Source organism: Adelges cooleyi, unplaced genomic scaffold (assembly GCF_023614345.1).
Source record: "Adelges cooleyi isolate 19-005CV unplaced genomic scaffold, UGA_ACOO_1.1 ACOO_flye_CR_arks_rails_tigmint_CR_PRNA_23, whole genome shotgun sequence".
In the NCBI taxonomy this organism is placed as follows: Eukaryota; Metazoa; Arthropoda; class Insecta; order Hemiptera; family Adelgidae; genus Adelges; species Adelges cooleyi.
The window spans coordinates 5,692,892-5,706,524 of record NW_026095893.1 but is presented as its reverse complement, the minus strand read 5'-3'; the positions used below and the strand labels follow the sequence as shown (position 1 = coordinate 5,706,524).

General features: G+C 30.4%; 1 protein-coding gene across 5 annotated transcripts in view; it reads right to left on the bottom strand.

Annotated features, from left to right (window-relative positions):
- The window catches only part of LOC126835132 (serine/threonine-protein kinase tricornered), a 71,863-nt gene that overhangs the window by 43,785 nt on the left and 14,445 nt on the right, over nucleotides 1–13,633 (bottom strand). Inside the window, exons 1-2 of one of the 5 annotated variants that reach the window (XM_050567419.1) lie at nucleotides 12,997–13,392; nucleotides 5,197–5,537 (exon numbers count right to left, since the gene is read on the bottom strand). The exons of 3 other annotated variants lie outside the window; for them this stretch is intronic. In XM_050567419.1, the coding sequence (XP_050423376.1) occupies nucleotides 5,197–5,440 (244 nt within the window). In that variant the 5' untranslated portion in view covers nucleotides 5,441–5,537; nucleotides 12,997–13,392. Of the gene's footprint in view, nucleotides 1–5,196; nucleotides 5,538–12,996; nucleotides 13,393–13,633 lie in introns of those variants that run through there. One more of the 5 variants, XM_050567420.1, reaches the window with a different exon arrangement.

Below are 13,633 nucleotides of genomic sequence, written 5' to 3'. Positions count from 1 at the left end.
AGTTTTCAAGAGATTTATCAATTATATTTTAAATGCCACATGAAATTATTATGACTTTAAATGTTGGTTAAATTTGAGAATATGGGTTTTCTGTTTATCATATTTTAATTTGTTGCAATAATACGGTTTTCTTTCAAAACTTAACAGAGCTTTTATACAATTTATGAAGTTTAATATGTGCAGTGGAATATATTGTAATTAAAATAAGTATGTTACTAAGAACTTTTACACTTCAGTTAACCCTGAGCAGTATAATGCGAATTTAATCGTGCAATATTAAAATATAATATGCATACAATAGTATATGTAAAACTAGTTTACCACTGCTCCTACAACACAAATAAATAAGTTTCGTTTGTACTGAAATCTCAACAACAACCTCATATTATAATCTTTGTAATACAACATGCATATGCTAATGACCCACAACTTGTTATTATTCTTTACTAAAGGCTAGTTAAATACTTAAGTTAAATAAATAAATACTTTAAATGTTATTGTTAGGTTTAGAATACTACGTAACTCGTAGAAAATATAAATAAATAAAATCAATAGGTATATAATATATATAATATCATAGCAGTAATAGTTATCGAAATAGAATAAATGAATAAAAATAAAAATATTTATTTTTTTATATAGAATAAATAAAAATACAATTTTAAATAATTCATAAATTGCTCAACTGAAACATCAAACCACTTAAATATGTGAAAACTGGTTCACGGTAGCAAGGACGTTTTTTTAAATTAGATTACAAGTAGACTAAACAACAGTACATATCATTATTTTTTTTAGTCATTATGCTAATTTTAAACAACAGTTATACCATATTAAAAACAACAATAAAAATAAAAGCCAGTACAGTAGGGTCGGAGCATATTGCGATAAATTACCGAAACTTAAAATCACTACTTTCGAATAAACACTTTAATGTGAATCTGTATTAATAGAATTAAAAATATCAATAAAAGCATTGGAATGACAAAACGTGTTTAAAATATGCATTTTCAGTATAAGGGTGAATACGATTATAGTTGCCCCAGTCTATAATAATTTATTGTCGTTATTACCTATAGATCGTAATCAACAATATAATGAAAATATTTTCAATACCTGTTGAATGTTTATTCACTCAACCATAGCAACCTAGGAATTAACTACGGCCAAAGTGCAATTTTCCCCTTTTTTAAGGGATTTCCCTTAATAAAAAAAATAAGAAAAATTTTTTGAGAAAATTCTAAACATTTTATTTTACATTTCAATAATATTGATAATAATGACTACTATAAGCCTCTAATTCTAAATAGGAATAAAAATAAAGAATTAGGTATATTTAAAACACGATACACTTTACAATTTGTTCAATCAGTAAACGCCTTTTTGGTGGTATTTTAGACTTAGAAGACTGACAAAATTACGCCTACTTAAAATAGTACGATGAATTTTGTAAAAAAATTCGTGTTCTTTGACTAGTTTACTAGGTTATGTAGAAAACCGATTTCAATTAAAAAATTCCATACTAAAAAAAATGTTTTGCATAAAAAATACGAAAATACGAAAACACAAAAATCTTTTTCCTACGTAACTATAGTAAAGTAGCCAAAGAACACATATCGCTTTACAGATTTTAAATCTGACCATTGTAAGTAATCGAAATTTTGATCTAAAATGTCATAAAAATAGACCGCTTTTAATATTGAAATTAGGACTAAGAAAGTACATTCGCTTTCCCGCAAAAAAAACCCGGTGTTTACGTTTTAAGTTTTTAAATTAAAATGTTAAATTAACTTTACAGTTCTCGGGAATTCGCTCAATCTGGTATTTTTTTATATTTATATAATAGGCATTTGCTAAATACACAAGTAGTTTCTGATTAGAAGAAAACGGCTAACTTGGCCGAAATTACTTTATTTATGAAGTAAGTTGTGTAAATTAATTTCTTATCTAATATGCAATATGAAGTTTATGGCTTAGGCAAACTTATATACATTTTAAACAAAAAGAAACCATTAGGTCTTTTAACTAAAGTAAAAACCCTAAGCATTATTTTTTTTTACATAAAAACAATTAATTTTTTCTAAGCTTTTAGAATGGGAGTTATGTAATTTGATCGAACTTTAACGCAATGGGGTTGGAGGAGGGGATAAATTCCAATACGAATATGTTACGTTTTCTCAGGATCACTAGGAATTGAGTTGACAACTTTTTCAATTTAGGTCGCAAAATAATGATTATTACAAAGTCTTCAGTTTTATATTACTTTATTTACATTAACATTGTAAATAAAATGAAATTTCCACGAATACAGATTTTTATAATAAATACAAGTAAAGAGTAAACATTTAATTCCGTTTAACCAGAAAAGCTACATAACCTCTCTTACTTGAATTAAATAAAAATTGTTCTAAAAAGTAATACAACATAATTAGGTTCTAGAAAAACAATAGTGTGAGAGTTTTAATCCGTCAAAAATATAAACTTGATAAAAATCTCTGTAAATAAATGGTGGGTTACTTGAAAATTACTATTAATTTGGATTTAATTTATGTCGTTTTTCCAAGTTAAAAAATAAAGAAAGAACAAGGATGAAAATAGAAAAGCTAATAATAAATATAGCTAATATAAATAAGCTAATAATGAACCGGTACAAAAAAAAAAGGAACAGATGACAGACTAGGTACTTTTTTTAAATTTAAATAATAACGATAATAATTTTTACATTTTTACTTAACTAATTGCGGATCAAATATAATTTTAATTTAAAGAAATAAAAATAGAAATAGTGCTAATAAACTTTCAAAGAAAAACTTTATAATTGAGAATGTTTGGTGCATCCGTGCAGAAAGGCCAAACCATTAAAGGAGAACACTTAAACGGTAAATCTAGTAAAGTGATGGATACATTTCGGAGCGATAACTTAATAAACGTTGTGTGTTTTAAAAATAACCTCACATTGTTAAAACGAATTGATGAACTATAAATGACAAGAAGCAACTGGATTTCTACTAATGATCCGGATAGTTAACTATACGGTTTTTTTACATTTTAATTAGGAATAATTTGACCCACATAGGTTGACTTTCTAAACGAACGACGACATTAAGTAATTTTTAAAATCACGACTGCCGATGTACACCAGTAATAGACGTCGTTAACTTGGTCGGCTTACACTAAAAACAAAAATACCAAATTAGGATAACAAACGAGAACTGTTTTTATTTTAATTTAAAAGAAACAAAAATACTAATAAGCGGAACAATAAATTATTTTTTTTATCGTAATTCTCATTAAGACATACACAAATAAAAATTGTTTTTTATTAGCGAATGTTAATTAAACTACACCGAAAATTATTACATTATTGCTTAAATTTGCTGTATTGGCAACAATTTCCACAGATAGTTTTAAACAATAAAGTTGCGCGTAAACAATATTTTTTTCTTAAGCCATAAAACAAATGGAATTAAAAAAAACTAATGCGCACTTTTCAATTTAATAAATATGATGAGTAATTATAACTATATCGTTAAAAAATAATTACTGGCATTATTAATATATCATCTGTCTAATTAGTAATATGTAACAAGTGTGTGAATTTGTGATAAGTAAACAATGTCTCTTTTAACAAAGAAAAATCAGATCGAACAAAGTATAGCCACTAAATAGACATACGATATATCCTACAATGTATTGAAAAACATTAGTAGTTACACAAATAAGATTGGTGTGGACGTTTTCTGGAACACAATTAAAATTTCAAATAATAATGGTATAGGTAGTTTTTACTGACATGTACCGACAAAATCTTTATGATCGTTTTTTGCCCACAAGAATTTTTCAATATAAATAACAGAACGTTCAACTGAAGAACTTGAGAGATAATAGACGTTACGTAGCATTTCATTAATCAAATAATAAGTTTCAATTGTCGTGTGAAATTCACTGCATTAATTGTAAACCAATATTAAAAATAAGTAATGATAAGTATCAATTTATAATTTTAATAAAGTTTGTGATTTATATCAATTGATTAATTACTCATGCATAATTTAATTTTAGACATTTAGAATCGTATACCAGACAAAATAATTAAAACCAGTTTACAATATTTATAAAAACTAAATTAAAAAAAATTAGAGAAAAATGTACATAATTCATAACAAAATTAAACTACTAACACCGCATTTAAACAGAAAGTTGAGTCAGTTGTTTGTTAAATAGTAGGGATGAATATTTTACAGATTTTAAATAAATAAGTGGGTACTTATGATAATTAATAGTCAAGAATTAGTTCAACTCGTGTCATATTATTATTTGAAATGTATCCAAAAAAACTATATTGCGTTTACATGATCTCTGATAGAAAATGTTGTTCACGTTTAAAAACTTTTTGGTTTTTTGTGGTCGAATATAGTTATTATTATTTTTATGGTGAATTATTATTCTCAATACAACGCAAATTTTGGTTCCATGCAGATGATTAGTTTATTTTTAACGACGTCTATTGTATAAATCTGAATAACAGACAAAAAAAGAATAAAATAATAATAACGCATTGAAAATATAAAAAAGATATTCAGCTGCGAGTTGCAACCTTGAACAAAACTGGGAAAATACACTGTGCTATTGAATATATTACATTATACTATATGGGCATGTACCATCACAGTAGGAACGGACAGTTAACAATCATTAGCGATGAAATTAATTTGAAAAATAAAAAAATAAATAGATGTGGACAATATATTTTTTTAACATCGTTATCAGGTATTTCGTTTAAGTTTAGACAAAATTTACGGTAATCCATAATTACGAGGACGGACGTTTACAAGGCAATAGCAAGTTAGGATACGGTTTACCCAATAAAAAAATACCGATAAGAGCTTAAGAACAAAACAAATAAAGCGATATCGTTAGTATTTCTATGTTATTTACTTATACAATACAGACGTTTCACACGCACGAAATTATCTTGACAAAGTTATCTTTTGACGTATACACTATACGACTACGCCGACTAAAATATTATATTTTTTAACTACTACCGTCGAGTTTTGTACCAGCAGTTACGCTACACTATTTGACTTTTTCGATTAAAAACCAATGTTTTTTTTTAATTATGCTTAAAAATAATTCATCATGGGGATTATTTATTTTGTGTAGCGCATTTTCAACTAGATTGAGTAAACGTACCTTTTTTGACTAATGGTTTCTGGCCGAATCTGGCCAACCACCAACGCAACAAACGGCGAAGCAACGAAAATCCTGTGGTATATCCTGCAGTGGGCTTTCCTGGATCTTGCTGGTACTTGTGTTGATGGAGAGCCGTCGGCAAACTACAGCTATCGTCTCTCTTACCGAATTCCTCGATCACAGGTGAAACGGTAGACACGGGGGCTACGACAGCCGTATGATGCTCTCTACTGTACGGTGACATATTTTAACGGATTTTTGTTTTTGTGTAAATCCAAACAAAATCGACGCCAATAACCCGCTCACATTATTTGCAATCACCACTTCCTGAATACGATCGCCTGCGTTTGAATTCAATATGGTATTTTTAAAAATATTATAAGTCATGCTATTATACCCGCAACACAAACTACCACGCATAACACAAAACGCCAGTTATTACGGAAATCAGATTAAATTATGAATAATTTAGTTTGCTCGCAACACTCTCTGTATAAACCCGATTGCAAATTTTCAGCAAAAAACTAAATTAGAAAGACCAGAAATTGCAGAAACTCGAGTTTTTTTATATAACTCAATATACCCACATTTTTGATTAAATACTAAATTATTTTCAAGGGTTTATTTTCAACATTGTCTTCGATAACAATGTTATTAGGCTAATTTGAATTGGCTACTCTGTGATTAAAAGCTACTCACGCAAAAAATGCATGGAGCACGATTAGGATTGTTAAACCATCATGTAGGAAATAAACCAAGTAATTGGGCAAAGCAAATTACAGCAAAATACATGTCGGAAAATAGTATAACCATTTTCCAAGAAATAAAGATAATGTCATATGCAGATAATGATTGAATTTTCTGATATAAGGTCAACCTGGGTATCTTAATACAGGATCTCGAGGTGAATTGTGTGGTGGCAGTGTAACGGGTAATGGTTATAAAGCATTCTAACAATCTTATTAAACGGTCCAATGAAGTCTCATGCTACGTAATTTAATTTTCATAACACCGACCAAAAAACTTATGTTGTAATTTATTCCTATATAGTATTATATAATTTTACCAATAACTATTTCTACCTAGTATCCTCTTTCCTTCTACCTAAATATTAAAATTGTACCTATATATTAAAATAATTAAAAAATTATTTTATATCTGGGTATGAATCGCTTAAGAAATGTATTCAGTTTAATATTTAGCACCATTTAAAGACTTTAACACTTATAAAAAAAATATTATTTATTAGATGTCTACAATATGAATACTATTTTTGAAACTAAACGTAATTTAATATATTTCGATTTTTCTTAAATAAATCTTTAATTTATTATAGTATTTATTAATGATTCAAACAATAAAAGAACTATTATTGTTTACACCATAGTAAGTTCAAATTGTTACCGTTAACCAAAAAATAATTTAATTTATGTAGGTTTCATAATAATTTAAATAAAAAATGTGATAAATATATTTTTTTTTGTTATTTCTAATGTTAAGCGTATAAAAAATAGTACAAAAAAGAAAACCTTGAAAGATTTTCATTTCTGTTGAAATAAATATTGACATCTTAATTTTAAAGGAAAATTTGGATACTGTCAACATTGCCGCATGGACGAATGTATTATTTTGCTGACAGCGTACTATAAAAAAACATGATGGAGTAGAAACAGTGATTCATTGATGTCGTATACAAATAATCAACTTTTTATACTATATTATACATTAGATACTATACATTGACAGAAAACATACCTCAAAAACAACTTAAAAAATACAATCCGGGTTATATATTTAAATTTGTCACTAGAATGAAGGGAAACAACCCAATACTTAATATAAAAATCAAACATTATTGTTTATTGATTTTAATTCTTTCTATTCAAGAGTCTATGTAATTTTTAAATGTTACCATTGTGTTTCGGGTGTCTACCGTCTTGTTACCAGTGTAACAGACGAACAATTCAATAAATCGAAGAAAAGTTACTTCACCGACATTTTGCGGTCATTACCGTTATTCCCGTTACGGTTGAGGCTTCTGTGACAACCGGATTGGTATCATTTTTTCCCTCTACTAAAGCAACAAACAACGCGTAATTACCGACGAGGTTTATCTCGAACAACAGAGGAAAGAGACACACATTTGTAGGAACTCTACAGGAAAATTACCTTTCATAACTATAATAGGTCGTTAACCGTTTGACGACGAGCGTTTACCCTAGATAGTTGGCCAAAAAATAACGCGATGTAATTAATACACTTACGCCAACTCAAGAGACACACATAAGGTAAATATAGTAAATACGAACATCTCTAAGGCCATAAAATTGTTTCGTCATATACGGATGTTACAAGTGTGAAGTACACACATTTGGACTGAAGATGAAACATGCAACTTGATTGTATACAAGGAAATATAAAATATATGTTCACAGTCGAACTAACTAGGAAACCAGAAAAAAAGTTCCTCCCGCGACCAGTGCTTGTGGAAATTAACACTTTAAACCTTACATATACACACAAAATTAACTACATTGGACGTTAGGTAATCGATAATATTAGCCAAATATGCTTAAATTAAATTCGAAAACACACACGCATCGACCGTTCATATTGGAAAATGTCAAGGCCATTCGCTATATTATAGTTGTTAGGGATGGACATTTGACCGCTGCGCAAAGCTATACCCTTACAATGATTTATATAATTATAGTCGCTGTTATACCAAAACTACAGGGCGCAGAGAATTTGTCATGTTCACTTAGATAATAACTTTAATCTGATTATACAAAACAGTACAATTACTTAGTAGATACGGGACTTCAGACCTTCGAGATACTGAAAAAAGGCCTGACAGATAAATCTTACAATTTTCTATTCTTAAAGGTGAAGTTTAAATAAAACTGTTATACGTTAAATATGCTTGAAGAAATTAATTTTATTTAAATGACTATTAACAGGCTATTTTTTGTTCCACCCGTTAAATATCTGTACCATACAAAAGTAAATTCGCAATTCGTGATTTCAACATTGGAGGCTATATTATTGTCGGTACAACCGGAAATGTAATGGATGCCGTAGAATAACAGCAATAAGAAATTACAGGAAAAGGAGTGTTATTTTAATGATAAACGGGAAAACGTAATAGCTGCTAAAGCAACTATTAGTCAGATATTTGTAGAAAAATTGACGCTCCCCTAATTAGGCCTAATTAGGTTCATCAAAACGTTATTCAAGTATGACAATACTTAATAATAAAAGTTAAGAGACAAACGTCTCTTGTTGGCAGCGGCATATAAATACATTTTTTTTCTAGTAAAAAAAATCTCAGCTTACCAAAATGTATATAATTTAAGGGGAAGGTGCCTACTTAGATATTTTACATCCATCTCGAAAATGATTAATTTAACCTACGTTTTTTCACTGAATATTAACAAAAAAATACATTATTTAAGCGTTAAGTAGTATTGAATTCTTAAGATAAATATAAAATATTTTTTTATAAATAAACTGTTTCTCTGAGTCGTTTAAAAGGTACATAAAAAAGTTTTGTTTTTTTTCATCTCGGCTTAATGGATACCCAATGGTCGTCAACTCAGATTTAAATTCCGCGCTAGCATTGACGAAAACCGAAGTTACTGCCGTCACGTGCAATCGACGTCTCAGACTTGACAGAGTGAATTTGGTACATTAAAGAACTCTCGACTGCAGATTCGAACACGATAAATCCCATGGGTAAATTTTTTGGTAATATAAATAAATATCTAAATACATTGGTGAAAATTAGGGGAAGCTCGGTGGAAGAGCAGTGGCTAAATCCTTTCAAATATTTAAAAGAATTTAAAAAATTGCTTGGAAGGGAAACTATACTTATTCGAACTTCTCTTTTTGGCCGATAATAAAAAGGATTATACCTCGAACCACCCTAATATCAAAAGTATACTTACAATAAAACGGCATTTCATAATAGGCGAAATGTAAAGATAACAGGCTAATAAGGAAATAAGTAAATTTTATATTTTTGAACTTTTTATTATTGTACTAATAAATAACCACGCTTTGTCGAAAATTCAAAATAGTTGAAGTTGATAAGTAAGGAAATTCATAACAGCTGTGTACCATAACGTTTTAATAAATGTTCTCTATCTTTTGAATGGTCGTGCTATAGATAATTTAAAAATAGTGAATGATTGCATTCTTTTAGCACTCTTTACGTGCGCCTGCAGTTGGCTGCGACTTCATGGAAAGAAACGATAATGAAATTAAGAAAACGGATGTTGTTGCACATTGTTGAGTTTTTTTATTCAACTCGGGATATCACGCGAGATGGGAAAAAACGTAACAAAGCACACGCGTAACTCGTATTACGATCGGCAATCGGTTTGAATGGGAGAGAGAGAAAGTCGCGTGAAAAGGATATCGTGAACACCCGCCGGGGTCGTGACAAAGTCTTGTGCCAAGGATCAAAGCGGGGCGGACGTACAGCTAACACTACCACAATGGGATTTTTTCATTTTTGATTTTGGTTGTATTAAACGGCAACCCAAATGCTATTGAACTGTCCGCCGGCTCTGTACAATCACGCCGGCCGATTCTACAACAGACACAATGACATTTTGACCATACGCAGTGGGTAGAATACTACAAAGTCACCAGGTGCTGCAGTGATAGGCTGTGGCCGTAGAGGAGACTACTTGGAGTTTTTCAACTCGATATAAACGCCAAGTCAAAAAAGCGACAAAGCGAATATCACATTGAAGCCGGTGGCGGCTTTGTTTTTCTATCGATTTAGTTACGATAATCCAACCAAAAATTTTTCGCAAAACGCATTACAATCTAATCTGATTTTCCAAAAAAAAATTTTAAAAACCGCTACTGCGCTACATTTGTAAACTGGATAATACGCGGGACGCAGCCGTAGAATTTTGACCTATTTAAACACATTGATGGTATGCAAATGAAATGTACATTGCCGGAGTTTTATAGCCATTATTTTTAGATCAGGTTTTTGCATATGTAATTCGAGAACATTTCATTCTTCGACAATGGTCCCAAAAGATAATGGCGATGGTTTTATGAAACACAAAAATCGCAATACATTTTAACATCATTAATACCGTGTTGTTCAGATTTTAAATATAACCATCACAATTGCTTTGTTTAACTGACTTAAAGAATTATGCCAATTCTTATACTTGTGCATAACAAAATTAATTGAAATTACCGTCTATATGTTTACAACCTATTAATCTCTAGCCTCAATAATTAGTTTGTTTTGAATTCAAGGCCTCAAGTTCTATTTCTTTGTCAATAAAAACAGTAGGCATAATCGCCACAGATTCAATGTCAACGAGTTATCGACAATGGTTGTTTTTTCTAGGCTTTCCACACAAAGCCTGTAGGGTAGAATGTTGTTTTTAAGGAAGCGCCAAAAGAAACATAATTTTATCTTATAACATTTTACAAATATTCAATAGTTTTACTAATAGCAGAACTCGAAATACATAGCTTGTTCATGGTGATAAGGTTAGTCGTTGGATACAATCCAAGAAACATAATAAATTGTCTTTAAATCGTCGAGCAATTATTCTCTCTACATACGCAGTGCAACCAGCTCAACGATTTATTTTTATTTTTTTGAGACAAATAATGAGTTTAGGAAAATGGTAGGTAGTTTGTGAAAATTGACGACTCGAAAGGAAGAAGGAAACATGCGAGTTCATCGTACCGGAAACAAAGATGGTACAGACAGTATTATCCTGGCCTGGAGAAATTGTCAAAGCGTTCATTTTGCGTTTTGCATTCGTCACGCCTATTGTGTAGAACGGGCATACGTTTTTTTTAATAGTCTTCTTTGCAAACATAACAGATAAAAGAATATTATGAAAAAAAAGCATTACCTTTACTTAGGTATAAACGTTAGGCCATACAAAAATATCAACAAAAAAAACCTATACTACCCGTCGTAATAATTCCAAAACTATACGTTATTTAACTAATAAAATAAAAAAACAAAATTAATGTGCAAAGCAGAGAAACCCAGAGGTGTTTTAGAAAACCATCGTATAGCGTTTCTTCAATAATAGCCAGGCACCATTTGAAAAAATAATGGACTGTAAACGAAATCAAATGGAAGATCCACGCAAATTGACAATCGTGACCTCGATAGAAAATGTAGGCAAAATATTGAGACCAATTTACCTAAATCTAGTTGGAAATTGACCAGTCATCAATTCGTTTTGACATTTTTAGGTTATGCAGTTAATAAAATATAAAATCGTACTAATAACAATAATAATATTAATATCATTATAAGTTTTCTTTTCTTTTTCATACGGTTTTACGACATATATCTATAATTTAAGCGAGACGACGTTGTTGCCTATTTAATGTTGTTCACAATGCATCAAACCAAAAAATTAGGAATCGTTGTTTTGTGTAGTCTTAATAATCACTGTATCAAGTAACGGAAATTTATAATAATAAATTATTCTAAAAATTATTGTTGTAATTGAGGTAACCTTCGCCAGTGATCGTCGAGAATACGTTGAATAGAGTACGAGAAAGGGAGAGCAAAAAAACACCCTTTTTTTTAAACATCCCAATTGCATCTCAGACGTGTTACAAAAAAACTATATTTGATATTTAGAACTACACACGAGGTACAAATACGAGGCCAATAATATATTATAGACAAAATTATATAAAAACTTCAAGCCAATAGTATACTTACTCACTTATTTAAAATTCGTAAATATCAATTAAATGCAGTTTAACCTATTAAATTATCTAGTCAATGTATAAGTACTACAAAATAATAGTGAATTTTAAATAGATTTCATTCATTACACTTAACATGCTAAGCTGAAAAAATTATTGGTTTTTAAAATGTTGTATTTTTTTAATCATAATAATTTGAACGCAAGACTTTGAAAAGTATTAAGTAATCGTCAGAATCGCTTATTTATCTCTGATCAATTATCCATAAAAATGTATATCCACCTATATGTATGTATATATATTTTATATATTATGTATGTATGACGTCCAAATTTGATGGTATTTTTTGCAGCTTATATTTTTTTCCAACATTAAAGAACTTGTTGAAAATGTAAAAAATACGCGATTAACAAAGAGACTTTCACAGGGCTTAGCAAGAGACTTCTGGAGGACCGTCGTACAGGGGCGGGTAGGCTTACACAAAAGTACGATTTCTCCTATGGACCCTGAATAGTAGGGGTCTTAAAGCTGAATGGAGACCTACGTATTAAAAATTACTTAAGTTACATTATTATAAATAAATAATTTATTTTTTCATTTGGAAATAATAAAAGGATGGCCGTAATTTTATCTAATAAATTAATGCTTAAAAAATTACTTTTATTACCGACAAATAACATTAAATAAAATTAGTCAGCGACTCCATACATGTTATAGATATAGATGATGCGTATGCTATTTATTCTTATATTATGATTCAAATATTATTTTAATTACAAAAATTATGTTATTTTAAAAAGGAAATAAATTAATAAATAAATCAGTATTAAAATTATTTTTAAAAATGAAGGAGGACTACTATTAATGTTTGATTGTTTGTACATAGTAGGTACAAATAATTTGTAAGATGGGCCATGGTACACCTGTAGGGTAAACCTTTGGGAGGAGGACTTTTCGCGAGGGGTTTTATGTGATAATGGTGTTGAGGCTATTGAGAAAATAAAAATATAATTGAAAAAAGTACCTATCCGCCCCTGGTCTGTAACGCTAGCGGTAAAAGAAAAAACTAAAATCCGTTACCTATTTTTCACTCGTGTGCGGCGTTTAAACCGTCTTAACGTCCGCGCCTAAGTACGTTTATTTTCTTGGTCGCGCGCACGCGGTATAGCGACATGTATATTTATTAAAATATATTATCACATATACCGGCTCACTGTGCGAATGCACACATGACAATATCGAAGCGCGCTAATCGAGACAACATACACACACACACTGTACAACGCCGTCGATTATGGACGAATCGAAAAATGAACAAAACCAACAACAACGATAAATCTGGTAAAAATATTGGCTATTATTTTAATCACAATCGACACGTGTTGAATACGCACAGACGGTACAGCACACACGCGATGAGGCGGGAACACTGCGGTGCCGCTACGGGAAAAATATTCAAACGGCCGCCGGTCCGTGCAGAGGTATATCTACCACACCGAGTAGGATTTGAATTCCACCAAACGGACGAGCGTCGGAGGGGCGCATGCGCAACGGTGCCTAGGTCAAAGCGCGCGCTTTCCATTACTACCTCCACACTCCACACGTCTTCCACGGTTCGTCCACACTCCACACGGCTGGGCACACCGGTTGGCGGTTAGTGGTTACTACAATAATAATAACAAAATAGGCAATAACATTTAAAGTATTGCACCTGCAA